This window comes from Camelus ferus, chromosome 20 (genome assembly GCF_009834535.1).
Source record: "Camelus ferus isolate YT-003-E chromosome 20, BCGSAC_Cfer_1.0, whole genome shotgun sequence".
In the NCBI taxonomy this organism is placed as follows: Eukaryota; Metazoa; Chordata; class Mammalia; order Artiodactyla; family Camelidae; genus Camelus; species Camelus ferus.
In genome coordinates this window covers 17,678,592-17,696,817 of record NC_045715.1, presented here as the reverse complement: position 1 = coordinate 17,696,817, position 18,226 = coordinate 17,678,592, and the positions used below count along the sequence as shown (strand labels likewise).

The 18,226-nt window shown below is 40.3% G+C and overlaps 1 protein-coding gene across 1 annotated transcript in view; it reads right to left on the bottom strand.

Moving 5' to 3' along the window:
* Positions 1-1,657: 1,657 nt before the first annotated feature.
* SCGN (secretagogin, EF-hand calcium binding protein) overlaps positions 1,658-18,226 on the bottom strand; it is a 33,600-nt gene continuing 17,031 nt past the window's right edge. The window contains 6 exon segments of the mRNA XM_006182200.3: positions 1,658-3,427; positions 8,645-8,713; positions 10,211-10,270; positions 10,512-10,557; positions 11,846-11,868; positions 11,870-11,902. Of these exon segments, the coding sequence (XP_006182262.2) occupies positions 3,299-3,427; positions 8,645-8,713; positions 10,211-10,270; positions 10,512-10,557; positions 11,846-11,868; positions 11,870-11,902 (360 nt within the window). The 3' untranslated portion in view covers positions 1,658-3,298.

The following is an 18,226-nucleotide window of genomic DNA, read 5'->3' as shown; positions in this document are numbered from 1 at the left end:
TGGAGGAGAGCCTTGCTGGGTAGAATACTCTTGGTTGTAGGTTTTACCCTTCTATCACTTTAAATATATCATGCCATTCCCTTCTGGCCTGCAGAGTTTCTGCTGAAAAATCAGCTGATAACCTATGGGAGTTCCCTTACATGTTATTTGTTGCTTTTCCCTTGCTGTTTTTAGTATTCTCTCTTTATCTGTAATTTTTGTTATTTTCATTACACTGTGTCTTGTTGTATTCCTCCTTGGGTTAATCTTTTGTGGGACTCTGTATACTTCCTGGACTTGGATGACTATATGGATATTTTAACAAAAGTAATTCTCCCAGACTATGAACATGGGATAGCTTTCCATTTATTTGTGCCTTCTTCAGTTTGTTTCATCAAAGTCTTATAGTTTTCAGTGCACAGATCTTTCACTTCTTTGGTTAAATTTATTCCTAAGTATTTTATTATTTTTGATGCTATTGTAAATGGGATGATTTTCTTGATTTCTTTTTCAGACATTTTGTTGTTTGTATATAAAAATGCTGTGTATTATACCGTTCTGCATGTTGATTTTGTATACTGCAACTTTACTGAATTCATTCATTAGTTCTAACAGTCCTTTGGTGGAGTCTTAGGGTTTTCTGTGTACAAGATTACATCGTCAGCAAACAGAGACAATTATACTTCTTCCTGTTTTGAAATGAATGAACAAACATCTTTGGCATGGAGCACAGCTCTCAGGGGTGCCATCACGCTATTCCCTAACCCATCAAATGTATATAGCAAGGACTCTGATAAGAGACTTCTGCCTTCTGTCTGCCCTCCTTGGGCACTCTGTTCCCTTTGGTTCTCCAGCAGAAGCCTAAGGCCTGTTAGCTTCCTTTGCCATTGCTGTAGTCCAAATTCATATGTTGAAGCTTAATCTCTAACACATTGGTGTTTGGAGATGGGGCCTTTGGGAGGTAATTAGGTCATAGGGTAGAGTCCTTGTACATGAGATTAGTGTCCTTATAAAAGAGACTACAGAAAGCTTCATTGCTCCTTCCACCATTGGAGAACAAAGGAATAGACCTCTGTCTATGAATCAAGAAGCAGGTTTTCACCAGACATTGAATCTGCTAGGGCCTTGATCTTGGACACCCCAGCCTCTAGACCTGTGAGAACTAAGTGTTTGTTGTTTAATCACCCAGTCGATGATATTTTTGTTACAGTAGCCAGAATGCCTGCAACACTATCAATGAACACACTAGCACTTATATTATAAGGATATGAGGTTCAAACTTAATAAGAATCTTTTGAGTGAACTGACACCTTCACCACCTTCTTTCCATTCAAAGATCTCTACCACCCTTTCTTTGGATGCTAGGAAAGGTCTTTGCCAACCTAAGGTTACAATTGAGCAGGAAGCCTGGAAGCTTCTGATAGAATCTCAGCCATATGTCGTGGTGGAAAGCTTGCTGGTGCTCAAGGCAAGTAGCTGCTCTGATAAATCTGAACAAATTACCCTTAAAAGAATAAAAGTTCCCTTCCCCACCCACCTACACCTCAGTCATCTCCAGACAGACAGGGAGGAGAATTTATAAGAATAGCTAAGAATTCATACAACTATGGCTGGATTAGTAACCTCAAAGTGTTCTCTTCATGTAGCTAAAGGGAGTCATAAGTTAAATGGATATAGGTCAGCTTTGGATCCAGTTTTTATTTTAGGCAGTTTCAGGAAGGGCTCTATTTAGAAACAGAAGATTAATCTTGGAACCTCATACATTGCTCCTGGGAACATACAATGGCACAACCATATGGAAACTACTTTGGCAGATCTTCAAAAAGATAAACACAGAATTACCATGTGAGGCAGCAGTTCCATTCTTAGCTATACATACAAAAGAATTGAAAGCAAGAATTCAGATACTTGTGCACCAATGCTTATTACACCATTATTCACAATAGCCAAAAGGTAGAAACAAGGCAGGTGTCCATCAACAGGTGAATGGATAAACAAAGTGTGGAATAACCATACAAACGAATATTACTTAACAAATTACTTAAGGTATGGAAAGCACCTAGAAGTTCTTGGCACACAGAAAGCGCTTGGTAAATAGTAATTATTGATATTAGTTACCTGTATGTTGGGGTAAGGGACACCTGAGGGAAAAGGAACCAGGTTAGGACAAGTGTATGCCAGGGAGGAGAATCTCTGAATGGTAGAATTTCCTGAGTAAAGTACAGCTCTAACTGAACCATGCTACACTACAGTTTTTGCGAATTACCTATAACATTTCATTAAACTTGAAGTTCCTTCACAGTTTGGTATTAGGTAGGGATGTTATGGAAAATAAAGTGTAAGGAGAATAAAGGAATCGATCTCTCTGCTTCTGCCCCAGGAGAAAGCAGTCCCCTTTCTGGGGGACTGAGTCAGAGTTCCAGGAGTAATGGGAGGAGGGTCTGGTCCGTGTGGAAGCCGTCAGGCTGCAGAGAGGCCCACGATGCTCGCAGGCGTGGGAGAAGGCCTCAGTGGTCCCTGATTCACTAGAGGAAACTTTGGAAGGGGACGGGCTGGAGGAGATAATAGATACTTGGGTTACCTGGGAAACATTTTCTCCATATTTATTCTGTATTCCCACCTACCTGGCCAAGTGAGTTCACAAAGAACTTAAAGCAAAATGCAGCCCAGGACAAGTGTTCCAGTCTTCTCCATGCAATGAAATAAACGTGATTATTGGCAAACTCATCTGGGCACATGAGAACTACAGTAGAAGGATTGGTGATGTGATTCCATCAGGATCTCACCCTTTTCTCTCCTTCTCCTCCCACCCCAAGTTAGAGAAGTAGTTTGTCCATCAAACCAGCAGGTAGAACACTAAAGATCACAACACAAAAACAAGTATCAGTGCATCTTTGTGTCCAGCTACAGGTTTATTTCCACTTGAAAATCTATTTGTAGAAGTCACAAAGCTGCCACAGATGCCACACACCATTCAGCAGAAAGCCCACAAAAAAAATCTCAGTTGGATGCACTCAGCTGGTGACTGGGGGAAGACAAGCCAAACAGATCCTGGAGGTCAGCTGAGTCTTTGGAGGGCAGGAAAGCCCAGGGTCAAGGGGACACTAACACAGATGCTGCGTGGGGGGCTTCCAGTAAAGGCAGGAAAATACCATACCATTAAAAAGAAGGCCCTCAAGTCCCAGGACCCCTGGCCCAAGAATACCACACCATTTGTTAGAAAGTTTGCCTACTGTGTCCCCAATAGTGAAGCATAGATACAGGTTACCAGCAGAAGCTCAGAAACAGGCTAAGAGCAAAAGGCAAAGCAGTCTGGGGATTATGGGTTGAGTTTCAGCCCAAGACACAAAGCCAGCTCAGACTTCTGAATTTTTCCATCCTTGTTCACATCACAGTGACGCAGAAGAATCTCCCGGAACTTATCAAGGTCCACCCCGCTGATGCTGGGCTGAGGACAACAAAAATAACATGTCAGTAGGCAAGCCATCCTTTAATGCCACTCTCCCTCCCCTCTGTGATTGCTCAGTGTAGGGGACACCCTGCCTTCTGAGAGAGCCTCTTTGGAGACAGACCACGGGGAAGTGATTATCTCCTCATCCACATGTTGCCAAGGATAAGTTTTCTGCCAACAAGTTCACTTCTCAGCATGTCCCTTCAGGCAAAAGAACTTCTATTCCCACGTCACTTCTCTGCAGTTCTAACAGAAAGCCTATCTTTTTTGCAACCATAATAAAGATATTTTGCCTTACAGCAGAGGATCATCACCCAAATTCTGTCTTGTACACTGATGAGAGAAGGCACATATGTTATCTCCCCATGGGAGGTTTCTGTGCCTCTAGTTTTAAAAGGCTTACAGTGAATGAAAGTCTAACTAAAGCATTATGTTCTTGAGCTAAGGACTTCAGATTTATTCCAAGGAATATTTCAGGGACTAAGAAGGAATTGTGATGCGTGTCAGCTAGGAAAATATTCTAAACTCAAAGGCCTGCAAAAGTGAGCAATGTTGGGACTAAGTGATTCTCCATAGGTTATTTTATTTAATCCTCACAATGACTTTGGGAGGTAAATGATTAAGCCTTGTTTACAGATTAGGACACATAGGCTTGGAGAGAGCTGAAACATCTTGCCAAGCTAGAATGTTGCAAGAGCATTTTGGATCCCAAGTCTTCTGTCTTTAATTGGGCGCTCATTTCACCAGCTCACACTGGTCTCATGGAGAAACGGCTAGCCTAATAAAGCTGTACGAATGGTGATGAATCTAAATTTAAAAGTCAGTGTCCAGAGAGAAAGGAAAACCCAACTAACCAGATTTCCAAACCCCTTGATTAGTGGACTAGTCATGAGTGAGCAGTGGAAGCAACTGTCTCCACGGTTTGATTTCAGGAGCTCATGGATGCATTCTCCATCACCCCACCCACCCCAAGATTTCCTCACTTCAAAAGACAGCTCTAGAAAACCTGCAATAGGAAACAGAACCTTTCATTCTTCAACTCTTCAGCCATATTGAGACAGGCTAATTTGCACTGTCCCACAGGGTAAATGACTGACACCAGATCTACCCCTGATAGTGGGTTTTCACAGAGGGAAGGAGGGAAGAGAACAGCAGGAACTGGGGGGCCAGATTTCAGAGCAAGAAGAATAAATACCAAAGTGGGGTAGGATTCTGGGAGATACCAGGAGGTGAAAGAGTCTGGGGCCAGAAGCTAAACTTGGTCAACTTCACTCTGTCAAAATCCCTGAGTGATTGGACCAAGAGACTAAGATGAAACATATAGTCAGTAGGTTCTCTTTGTTGGAGTGCAAGAGGATAGCTCCCTGGGTGTCAATACCAAGCAAGGTATAGATGTGGCCAAAGGAAAGCAGCAAGCTATACTCTGTAGCTCTGTATGAGAAACTCCTTTGTTGTGCAGTTACAAAGTAGAGAGGTTTGATTTTCAGTATCCCTAACCACTTTTGCTACATCCTTTCTCAAGTGGCACCCTGCCTTGGGATCCTTTTAGCAAATGCCCACTCTTAGCAAAGATTCAGGTGGTAGTCATTTACACATCAGCATAAACTAATTTGCCAGTGTATTTACCTCATTCAAGCTCTTCTAAGCTTTTTTCCTCTAATTTGTTTCCTGAAAGGAATTATTTCCTTTAAATGAGTAGAAATATTTTTGATTGTGTGAATATGTTAGGAAGGCAGTATGAATGTGGGTGTATGTAAAGGAAGTTTCTTTGGACCTTTTATGTTAATGCTCAACAACTCACTATGAGTCAGGAGAACTATGTGACTGTTCAAAATGCTTGGACTACAGAAGACAAATCATCTGAAACCACCAAGGGCCTCAGATTTATTAACAAGTTGCCAATATAAATGCATGCAGATTCCTGATCTAAGACCTCTACACATGTTAATTCTAATCACATTGTTCTAGTAGAACAACACTATGAGGTATCGACTATCATCTTTAACTTACAGATGAGGGCACTAAAGCACAGAGAGGTCAATTAACCTTCCAGTGTCACATAGCTGATACATGTCAGAACCAAGATACAATGCAGGCAGGCAAGCCCTAGAGCACACCTCTTTATCACTACACTATATCACAGCCTCCCATGTAAAAATGCATTTTTTTCTTATCCATCTCATGAGAAAGTATGAAAGTGGATCTAGCATAAGTAGTTAAAAAATACTTATCTGTCCCCCTTGAATCCTGAAATGTTGACTGTTACTGGGAAATGCTTATTCAGTATAATCTTAACTATATACAAACTGTACATAGAAATGAAGTCAGTTAATAGTAGATCTATTTCAGTGTAGAGATTGTTTGTTTTTCTTCTCTCTACTTTCAAATTTCTCTATGGATGTATAATTTTTATAATTTGAAAAATGAAAAAGAAATGATAAAATGAGTGCTAAGGGCTAGTAGTTCTTGCGAGGGGCACAGATTTGATTCATTTCTTTAGGTTAAGTATTATTCCCTCTTGCCAGCCATCTTATCAACAGCAGAGAAAAACAGATGGTGTATCTAGCAGGGAAAAGAATAAACTTTTGAGAGGCCTGGGGGCAGGAACTCTCATAACCTCCAGCCAGACAGCCTGGTCATATCTGGCATCCCATTTATTTGGCTTCCAACATTACTGTTCACATTTCTGCTTCTCTTTGATGAGTGCTAGGAATCTTGAATGTCTTGCCTTTCCACTTTCTAGTTTAGCTTGTAGACTCTTGTGTTCATTTTCTTGCTGTGTTGAGTGAGCTACAGGCTCTTAAAAAATCCTGTGCAGAAATTGCTGTGCTGCTTCAGGGACTTGCTGTCTCTTCACACTGGCAGAGGACAGCCTTGGGTACCATTTTCCAGAGGTTCAAGAAAAGGATGATCTGGTAACCAAATAATCTTGATACAGATTTGACCTATGCATCGTACACAACTGTGCAAGAATTAAAAGACTATAAAAAAAAAAGCCTACTTCAGGGTTATTATTGCAAACATCAGTGATACTGACCAGGACTGTACACTTAGAAACTGAACCAGCTCCCTGCTGACCCCATGGCATGTGCTGATAGTTGCTTTTAGAATAAATTCCAGATACTGGTTTGTTGACTTGTCCCATGGCCCTTCCTTCTAAAATGAAAATAAAGAAAAAAGGTGCAGGAGATGGCTCTTGTTTATGAAGGTGAGAAATGTCAAATTCTCAGTGTCAGGGTCTCAATGACCCAGTAATGTTGGAAGCCAAATAAATGGGATGCCAGATATGACCAGGCTGTCTGGCTGGAGCCTGGCCTCTCAAAAGTTTATTCTTTTCCCTGCTAGATATACCATCTGCTTTTCTCTTCTGTTGATATGGTCATACTTGACTACATCTTTCAAATGGTGTGGTGAATGTTTTTTAAGCGACTTGGAAGACTTGGAAAGATCCAATAAAGATATGCGCCTTCAATCATCTGGCTTCAGAGGAGGACATTAATAACTAACTACTGTATACATACTTTTTAGCTCAACAAATCAGCCTTCTAGAAACTGCTTTTATATTACTGGCCATAGTCTGACCCAGTCATTAGAAACCAGCTATCTCAAATTGCCTGGTACCTCTATGGAGAAGTGCCTTTCTATAGCCCAAGAAGCCCACAGAAATAGAGGTAAGGACAAAAGCGGTAGGGATCCTGATTTCCCATCCAGGTGATATGAGTCCATCAAAGAGTAAGGCAAACTTCTGCTTCCAGCTCATGTTTTTGGATGTTCTCAAATTTTTCCCTTCTCTGTAATTTTCTCAAGATAAATGTCTTCTCTACCCTCTTGTTGGTTTAGGTTTTACTTCCATCATCTCCCATTAACCTTTGGAAGTCATTGCCAAACTCAGAGAGAGTTGAAAGACAACTGAAAGTGTCTGTAAGGATCTGAAGCTCTTGGGCTCTATACTGAGGCAGTCAGAGGCCCTGGCTCCCCTCCACTCCATACAGCTCTGAAAAATAGGTTCACCATCCCATTATTCTATGAAAAGCAAATTGAAACTCTAGTTGAGCAAGGCTTTCTGCTGTACAACTTTAATGTCCGATAGATAATTGCTCATTTGCTATTACAGAAGTCATTCTGATGTTAGATAATGAGCCAAATGGAATTTCCTTGTAGCAATCAGTGTAGATGGCAATACCACACCAACACCCAGGAACAATTCTGATGATGCAAATGCGGGAGAAATCTCCAACAGGAGTAACACGTGAAGGAGACAAGAGGCAAGGGGCCAGTGGGATGGGACTAATAAGAATTATAAGTCATCCTAATTAGACATCAGGAAAAATCTTGTCCATACCTGCTTAATTGCAGAGACTTATGCAAAAATCAGTATCTGGGCATCTTTCTGCCACAAAACTCCAGTTTTAATCAGAGTTTCAAAAAGATCTGAGACTCCAGAAACAGTTAATAATTGTTGCTTCTCTAATTTGTCACCATCTGAGCCAATCAGGACACAATCATTGTGTCTTATACAAAAACCTCAAAAAAAAATCCTTAAGGATATGAAACTACTAAAATCAATGTCTACACAGTTCCATAGAAAAACACCCATATGGGTGTTGGAAAGTATCTGTTTAACTGGATTGTGCAGCCAGTCAATACAGTTCATCAGGATCTCAAAGGAGATTGCTTTTTCAAACATTGTTTACCCTACATGAAACAGGTCTGTAATGTTGATATAATCAAAATTGCATCAGTTCCAGCCACTGCAATGCCTTGAAAAACACCTGTTTTAGACTAGGTGTTAGAGCAGTCCCTTGGTTTAAAAAAAATAGAATCCCAAGTATGGGATTTATTAAATGAAATTGAAAGTTTTACTTATTTTAATAACTGAGTCCACAGGAGAAGGATTTATCTGAAATTGAAAAATAAAGCAGTAAGATAAACAATGGCACTGTGCTCCTTTGGTAAAATAGATGATTTAAATGATGGTAACAAGACACTCCTATGGGGGCTTCACTTAACTGAAACTACGAATGATCTTAGGAGAGAAGGGAGATTTGTTGGGCTTCACAGAAGCTCAAAGTTTGTTAAACAGACTACATCCATAGATTTTCTCTCTAGCACTAATCTTTGGCCCTATTGATTCTTCAAAATAAACAATGGAATCAATCAAAACAGCAACCCCAATCCATAATAGGAGTAATCTACACAGCCTCATGACATCACCTGGACAAGCTCCATCATGTCTTTGACAAACCCATCCACTTCTGGGCCTTCCAGGGCTCCAGTTTTACTCTGAAAGATAAAAGATCCAACCAACCAGGTATCATTTCCTTACTTAGGAAAGCTTAAAGAATAAATTACACACGTAGACCAAATCAATATTCTTTTGTGACTGCAAGCAAGTTTAGAAATGGTATGTTTCAATGTATGTTCTCTCTGCAGGATGTGAATGCTCCATATAAATTAAAAGAATTCATTGTAATAACTCCCCTTATGTAACCAAATGGGCACCAGTAGTTTTGAGTTCCTTGGCTCGTACAAGTAGTATTAATATAATATGTACCGACTTCATTTGCTTCCTAAATACCAGGACTCAGTTCAGACTAGTGCTAACTGCACATCATACTGATCCTTTGAAGGATAGGTTGAAATTTTAAAATTTTGCTTTATGATTTAACAATGATTTAATTATCAAGATAGACATTTTAAATCAAGAGAGATTAGATCAGACACATTAGCATTGTTATATGGTTCATACTTAAAATCTTTATTGTTCTACCTATTTTATAAGAATGCCTATAAAATACAATACGTACTAAAATATTTCAGTTTCTTCTCTAAGGTGCCAGTTATGATAAGTCATCCATTCTCTTCAAGGTATTTTTTGCTCCTGAACCTTTAACATATCACTTTAAAAATCCATTCCCTTAGTGTTTTTACCAGACAGTAGTACTTGCTACATGCCAGGAACTCTTCTAAGAACTTTAAAAACATGAATTCATTTCATTCTCATATAACAACCCCATGAGGTAGGTGTTGTCTTTGTCCTCATCACCCTAATTTTACAGATAAAGAAAATGAGGCACAGGGAGGTTAAGGAACTTGCCCAAGACCATGTGGCTAATAAACGATGATTCAACCCCAGGTAGTAGTCACCGAGTCTATACACTTTGCTCCACTGCCTCTTTCAGGTGATGCTCTTTTCTGCTTAGAGTATGACACGCAGATATCCAGTCTGACTAGTTTCAGGATGTCTTATGACCTTTCCCAACTTTCTTCTTCTTTTTCTTCCTCCTTGCATCATCCTACCTTGTCCTCAAGAAACTCAATCTCTTCACCATACTTTGTTCTTTAGAATTATTATTTTCTCCTCTTTAAAGAAGGACCAAATAGTAGCCGTATGAGAGAGTTAGATTTTATGCCAAATATGTCTGACTTTGCCCATATTTCTTTAGGTTGGGTGCGTTTTTTTATTTGATTGTTTGCTTTTGTTTTTGAGCATGCTATTACAGATAGAGACTAGAAAGGAGAAAGTTTTGGTTTGGATCCAAGGAAGAAAAAAAGAATTGTGATTTTATTCTCTTCTGAACCATAAATATTTGTTTGTTCACTTTCACTTAGTTCTTAGAAGTTTCATAGAGAAGCTGAGGGTACCTTGATATAGTAACATGTGTGATTGCTATTCGTTGTATTGGTTTAGGGTCTGTGCTTAGGATGACCCCACACAGGGGCAAAACAAGCTTCCTACTTAAAGATGGCCAGCACAATATGCTGAAAAGGCATACTTACAACATCATAGTGAGCAAAGATTTTTTCAAAGTCTCTCTTTCTTTCTTCAGTAGAACAAGCCTGTGTATGGAGAAAACTGTCAATCAGCAGTGTGAAACTTGAGTTGTACGATTCTTCTAGAGTCTTAGACAACTTGTATAAAGTTTGAGTCAATAACCTTAATCCCTTGATTCCAACACTGAGCCTTGTCAGTCCCTAGATAAAGTCAAGACAAATAGATGCCTTCCCTTCTTCCTTCCCTCTCAAATCTATAGAGAAACATGAATGATAGAAACCCATCTAGAGAAATGTCACTACTTACATCCATTTTAAATTGGAGAAGGAAGTTTTCCTGAAGAGCCAGAATCCTAAATGGAAAAAACAAACAAACCAAAAAACGTAATCCACATGATCTGTCAGCACTCAATTGCAAGTAAATTTATAACTCTGGTGTGAGGCAGTTTCCAAGTTTTTCTGCAGAATAGGATGGGTGCTTGAAAGCTAGAAATTTATACATTATAAAAAGAAGGAAGGGAATGTTTTATAGGGATTAGTAGTCACCATAGAGTTTTAAAAATCCATCTTGGTGAAAAGTGGCAGAGTAAGTAAGGGCTTATGAAAATTCTCTCCTCCATAAAAGTAACAAGAAAACTGGCACACACAAAAAAATTGTCATTGTAACTTTTTTTCCGAACCTTGGAAATTAACCAAAGGCTTGCAGAAATCTAGGGGTTTTTATTTTAGAAAAACAAGTAAATCTTTATAAGAATAGTGAACTTTGTGGCATTTTAACTTGCTTCATCCCTCCACCCTCCTTAGTTCCACGGTGTCCTTGAAAACCAAGAGCCTCAGTCCCAGGGAAAATCAGCAGCCTATCAGCTACTGTAGTGGGCAGGACAGGGCTCAAGTTCCTTCAAAGCCTAATTCCCAGAGAACCACTATTATTTGACCCCTTTGATGGCTCCATAGAAGACCCCACTTGCAAGAATGTCTTTATTTGACCTGATTTTGAACCTACCCAGTGGAAAAACAGTTAGTGGCAATTGTTAGGATCACAGTTGACCAAGGTAGTAGATAAGAATTTGGATAAGCAACAGGCTATCTAAAAAGCTTAAAAGGAAAAGCTGGGATGTGAGATATCCATAGGGGCTTTTAAAAACCTCCAAGATTATTTCTGGGAATCTAGACAATCACACACATGCACAGGACTACATCCATGCCCAGGGATGTGTACATGCATAGGAAAGACCTGAGGAGACCCTAGGTTCTCATCTCTGGCTTATCTTCATAATCTGTGCAAGCAGAAGTGAAGGCTAAGGCAGAGTTGCAAACTGCCTGGTTGAATGTTGAAGATGGGCCCAATACATACTCATGTCATGGGATCCTTATGTAGGACTGTGAATATCTGGCCTTTTTGAGGGCATGGCTGCCCCATAACCCAGTTATAAAATATTTTGAAAATTTTGTGCATTGTGCTTTTCTGGGGAGAAGTGCTTTTATGATTTTCACAAAGGGAGCTGTTACCCCAAAAGACTCACTTACTCTTTAAGACATCAGGTGAGACTTGGTCTCTACCTTTCAAAAAGAAATGTGTGCTGTCATTAAACCCCTAGAAATGTGTTTCTGAATCTGTGACACCATTACCATGCTACTCACCTTGCCAAATCATTAAGATCCAACCAGGCCATCTTTATTTTTGTCAAAGATCTTCATCTGGAATGCAGAAGGGAAGGGATTGTAAGAAATTCTTGGAACAGGAATTAATTTTGAAAGTTATTAAAGTGCTTTTCTTCTTTGCTTTTCTGATTATATATTTGTCTAAATTGGCTGAAACTGACTCATAGAGTAATCCCTATAGAGTATAGAAGAAATATTTCCCATGAAGGCAAAAGTAGTTGAGGAGGATATTGATATGTTGGAAAGTCTGCTCTCTGTAGGCTTCAGAGGATTGTACAGAGGAAAGAAGAGAGAGGCAAAGATAGCAGAGTAGACAGATAGGTGACTTAACTCTGCTGGAAAGGGGATCTGGAGGGAGCACTGGCTAAGGCAGGACAATACCAGAGAGAGTTGCTTAGCTTTCCCAAGACCATTCTGAGTTCCCGAAGGTTTGGATGCTGAGTCAAGGACCAGTGGACCTTCCGTGGGGCCAGCTGAGTATCAGATGATGCTTGAACAGAGGATGGGGTGGATCACTGAGTCAGCTGGAAGGAGGATGTGGCAGAGAATTAGTGGTTTGCATCCAGCAAGAGTTAAAGGATGACTTCAACCACGAATGTCAGCAAGGTAGCAGCAACTCTGGTCAAAAGGCATCATCCTGGAAACCAGAGCATTGTGCCCAGGGACCTCGGCTCCTCCCCTTCACCATGAGGTCCTTCCCTATATGCCACTTTTCTCTCCTTACCCACCTTGATGACATTTTTGCAGAAGGGTGTAGGTTGGATATAGATGACTGAGAAATCTAGAAGGCTGAGCTTTTCCTTTTGTAGAGAGACTTGGCCCTATTCAAAGAGGCTGTTTAAATTTACTAGATCAGACTAAGCTTTAAACAAGATATGATTAAAAGTTAAAATTGGGAAGACCAGATTGGTTTAGGAAACATGGAGGAGACACATTTCTCTCCGTATCTAAGCAGTAGTAGGAGTGAATTTTGTGACTTCACAACACTTTGGTGCTGCAGAATATCTCTAAATATATCTATATGAGGAGGCTGTACAGGGAAAAAGAGTCAGTGAAATAATCTAAGGATATATCCAACAGATTTTTTGCATTAAAAACATCAGTCCTTCTTCCTTACTTACTGTATATATCAAGTTTATTTTTAATATTTGGAATGAATTTTAAAGCTCATTCTCTCCTAACCTTGGCATCACAAATATGTATTATGGAATTTATTAAAACAGGTTATATTTTTATACATTTGAACATACTACACATCCAGTCATGCCCTTTAAACATAAACTATATCCAGTAGAAGTCTGAGAGCGAACCATTTTGCTAGAGCGTGAACCATGAGTTATTTTCTTTGACTCCATCATTATAAAAGGTTCATCCTTAAAAAGAATGAAGAAAGAAAGGGAAGGAAGCAGCTAGGGAGTCAGGTGCTTCAATCCAGGCATGAAGGATAAGAGCTGAGACCAGGGTAGAGGGTGGAGGTATTCTCTTTGTCTGCCATATTCTCAGATTTTAATTTGTTGTTTTATAGTAGTTCAAACTCCATGCTCTAATTAGGTACAAGAGCTTAATATTTCCCACGTGTATTAGCTTACATTTTAAAAAGTTCAATATTACCTAGTAATATTCTATTCAGACAGCTAATCTTTCCCCCTGCCAGGTGTTGGCAGCAGCACCTCTTAATTAGATGTCACAATTGGATTTGTTAATCTACAGTTTCCTTCCTTGTACAGAACATTAATTAGGAGTTTAGATAAGACAAGGTCTGCCGACCTCAACTTTTCTCTTCTGATTGGATGTTCTGCCTTGACTTGTACCTTGTTTATGCTTCAGACAGCTTCAAGTGTGCCAATCCTTATTTGGGTCAATTTGAATTCATTTAGTAGGTTACATCTCTTAAGTAAAGCATTTGATGCTAAACCTCGGAACCAAATCTTTAATGCAGTGTTGTTATGACTATGTCCATTGCTCAATAAAAAGCCGCTAAAGCAGCAGTAAGGTGATTTCACATTTGTCCTATCACTTAGAGCTCAGATCCTAGAAGTCTTTTTTTGGAATTTGAGTTTCTAAAAGTTAGTATACCCAAAATCTCTAGAGAAATGTAAGAATTCCTTTTAAAAATAAAACTGTAGTCCAGTTCCTAAATCTGTTCATTGGAAAAGCATAATTTACCTCTACAATTTAAAAAAGAGAAGTGAAACAGATTGGCCAAAATCTCATTAAATTCATCTAGTCTTCAGGGAAAACTTAGATTCTTGAGTGGAAACTCTTTCACCAGATAACCTCAACATTTACCTATCACCTCAGTGCATAAAATACCAGTGATGGACCACTTGGAGTTTGATTGATCATGGACATATCTTCATGGGACAATTTGGAACAAAAATGAATGTTTAAATGCAGCACACATGAGCAGAAGAGCCATAAGGTTTTAGCAATGAAACAGACACATGTAACAAGAATAACAGGACAGTCTTGGTCAATGGACATTTCTCAATCTTGATACTCAAAAGTTGGGTAAGACCGCTTAGATTCTCTAGAACTAATTCACAGGACTCTTAAGCATCTGGATATAAGCTCAAAGCCATCAAAATTGCATATTGCCAGACTTTCTTCAGCTCTGGGCATTCCGTTGTCAGAGCTGCCAGCCTGAGGCTTCTTAAATTTAAACCTGAAAGCTGTGAAGAGAGGGGCTTGGACAACTAGGGCTGCTGGGCACATGTGTGATGTGCATAATTTCTTTTCAGCCAAGTACCAACTTTCTGAACCCTCTACACGTCTACTTCCTGCCTGTCCCTACCCCTTAGGATGAGCTGTTTGACTCAGGTGACCCCCAAGGCTTCATGCAGCCACAACTCACTCTCCTTCCCACTCTCCCTTCCCCAACTTAATCAGTCCGTGTTCCTCTCGTCTCCAGAACAATTCTGTGGTACCTTTTCTCGTTTCCCATTGTCTTTCATAATTTGTTTCCTATTTGGTGTTTAATAAGATGTCAGTTCTGAAGATTATTTAAGGACTTCATGAGGAGAAAAATCAATTTTGGGGGTAGTAAATTCTGTTGTGGCTGTCAGAGCTCCTATATTATCTTATCTTTAAAAATATTAAAAGAATCCTAATCTCCTAACATGGCTTTGTCCTTGCCTTGCTCTTCCCTTTCTTCACAGGGATTTATATCTCTTCTTCATCTCTCAGTAGAACTTTATTCTCCATCCTTTGAGGATAAAGGATAATCGTCAGTTTTTTCATTTGTGCAATGGGAGTTTAAAAATGCTTATTTCAGAAGGTTTGTGTAGAATCAATTATTATGATTTAAATATTTAATACTAGAACGAACACTGGCTGTGTTTCAGTGAAAATAAAGTACCGCATGTACTCAGTTAAGAAGACATCTTGAAAAAATTTAACTTTAATTTTGTCCACCTTTTTTTGTCTTGCCTTTGCTGAAGCTCTAAAATTGCTGGTTTGTTGTAGTCCATCTTTTTTTTTTAATCAGGAAAACATCAAAAAAATATATTAATTGGTTTTCAAGGTGAAATTGCTGTATTTAAGGACTGAAGGGACAACTGAACTTAACTCCTACTTTTTGGTTGATACTCTGTGGCACTGATAGGCATAGTGGGGATGAAGAGAAGGGACCAGAGTGAATTTTTGCTCCTTTTCCTTCCTTTTTCAAATTTTCTCCCAATTGGAAGACTCCATAAAGTCAGAGACCACATCTTCCTTGGTAGGTTCTCCCTAAATATTTGTTGAATGAATGAACTCACATCTTTATATGAACCAGTTTACCAGCACACATTCCAACCTGGGAGAAGAGCATTAAGAGAGTGGGTGTTTTGGTGAGGGAGGGAGTATTCTGGGTCACTTTGAGACCCCACCCCTCAGCCCAGAAAAACCACCTTAGATTCAGCTTAAGAAAAGGAGCACAATGCCGTGATTTCCGAATCCACAGGGACCTGTCCTAGGCTGGACCTGCTCTGATTGTCCTTTCTGGATTTGCTCTGCTCTGTCTCCTCAGCTGCCTCGTCTCTTGCCTTCACTCCTGGCCTGTTGTGTTTTTTTTCCAGCTCCTCCCACCTCTCATCATCAGCTTGGGGCTCCTGTCTCCCTGTCTATTTCTGCCCCCTGGGCTCAGCACGGCTCATACCCACTGCCTGATTGGAATCCCTTTGGAGGACCCTCTCTGTGGTGAAGGACCCCAGTGAGAGCCATAAAGGATGGGTCTCAGCACAGAATTCTAGGTACCCTTTCTGGCTCTTCCCTGGAGGGTCTGGTTTAAAAAATGAAAAGAAAAAAAAGGAGCATTTCAGAACATGAAGCATTGCTTAAGGAAAGTTGGGTCTGTGCCAAATGCTGCAGTGTGCAAAGTGCAATGTGAGGCACCCCAAGAGGCATCAAGGGCCATAGTGGGGGTGGTGGGTCCCAAGAAACAGAAACAAGGGAGGTAGGAGGGTTTCAAAGACAAACTTCCCATTATCAGGGTTTATTCTTAGCTAGCTGTTAGGTAATAACTGAATATTCAGTTCAGAGAATTTGCGTTAAATAGCCAGCTGTGTGCCAGGCTCTGTGTGAGCACTGGGAACACAGAGCTAAGGTGCTGCTTTGCGCTTGAGGAGTCACAGGCTGGTGGAGCACAAGATCCATAAACAGATAGTGTCAGTGTCATCCTTGACTCCCAGCTGATTCATCAGGAAGTCCTACTGATTCCATCTTCAAAATATATAGTTTCTCATCTCTTTCGCTACCCTACCCTGGTCCAAGCTGCCATCCGCTCTCACCTACGTGGAGCAATGACCTCTTAATAGGTCTTCCTTATTCCCTCCCTGCCCATTTCAGGCTCTTTTCAACACAGCCGCCAGACCATGGCATCTTCTGCTTCAGACCCTCTGGTAGCTCTCCATCTCACTCCGACTAAAACCCCAAGTTCTCACAATGGCCCCAGAAGCCTGACATGGTCTGGCCTCTGTCTCATCCTTGCTTACTCTTCTCCAGCCACACTGGTCTCTCCCTGTTCTCAAAAATCCCAGGCACACCCTTGACCCAGGGACTCTGCTTGCTATACCTTTGGTTCTCCCTCAAGTTGCATCTTCTTGAAGGGCCTCCAGCTGATCACCATATTGATAATCACACCTTCTCGCCAGCCTCGCATCCTAGCTGCCCTTCTGGCACTGCCTGTTCTGCTTTATTTTTTCCATAACACTCATTACCCTCTATTATGCAATATAATTTATTATTTATTATATTTATTGTTATTGTCAGTCTCTCCTTTGTTTTGCCCACTGCTGAATCTTTGGTGACTAGAATAGTGCTGGAGGCATAGCAGGTATTTAGTGAATATTTGTGCAATGAATTAAATGGATGACTATGATGTTGACAGTGAAATACACAAGATACTGTAGGGGCACAGAGGAGAGGCACTTGGATCCACCGAGGAAGAAGGTTATAAAAGACTTCCTGGGGCAAGATGATGTCTAACTAAATCTTGAAGGATGAGCAAGAAATAGGTGAAGAAAAATAAGGAAAAAATAGCTGAGCTATGTTAAGAAGTCAGAAGGTAGTGGCTTAGTATTATAGTTGGAGGTGGAGGGAAGCCCCTCAGAGTCAAAAGTATTCAAAGAAATACTGGAAACAAACTGGAGATTCTAAATGCAAGCATTTCACTGTGTAGAGCATGTTTTATAAATTAATAAAATCAAGATAACAACAGCCAGTGCTAGTGTTGTGTTAAATCACAAATGCTCAACTGGAAAAATAATCTCCTTGTTATTCTCTCCCTGAGGCAGTTTCAATCTAATTTCCTTTCTCAGAGTATTCATTCTATTAGAGGGTTTTACTAGAATTTAGGTCAGAAGTAAGCTAGAGCTCTCCCTGTAGCTGGGAAACTGCCTCTTGCTTCTGGGGGATTTCCCACTTCACTCTTTAGTGCTAAGCACATATTTTTTACTCAGAATTTCAAATAGCATTTTGCATGCTATTAAAACAGATCATCATAGTAAGAAGCCACATTATTTCCTTGATTGAGATTTCAGCCTAAAGTTTGATTCTGTCCTTGGGCATCGGCTTTGCTTCTGTCCAGGCCATTTACAAGTTATCATGGTCAAGAGCACATTCTTCCTTCCCAGGGCAGACGCCCTTGCTGGGGGCAGCATTCAGAGTAGTCAGAGGGCAGAGTGGGAGCCAGGAAGTTCCAGGGTTGACCACCAGGAGGGCTCAACTTCCGGTTAAACTGGTACCTTTGGGAAGGCAACTTAATGTTTCCCAGTTATAATCGGATTTTTAAAATGAGTTTAGGAAATCAACTTGGTGGTGACTTACCCTTTCTAAGCCTCCACGATCAGATATACAAAATAGCATAAGCAATGCCAACAC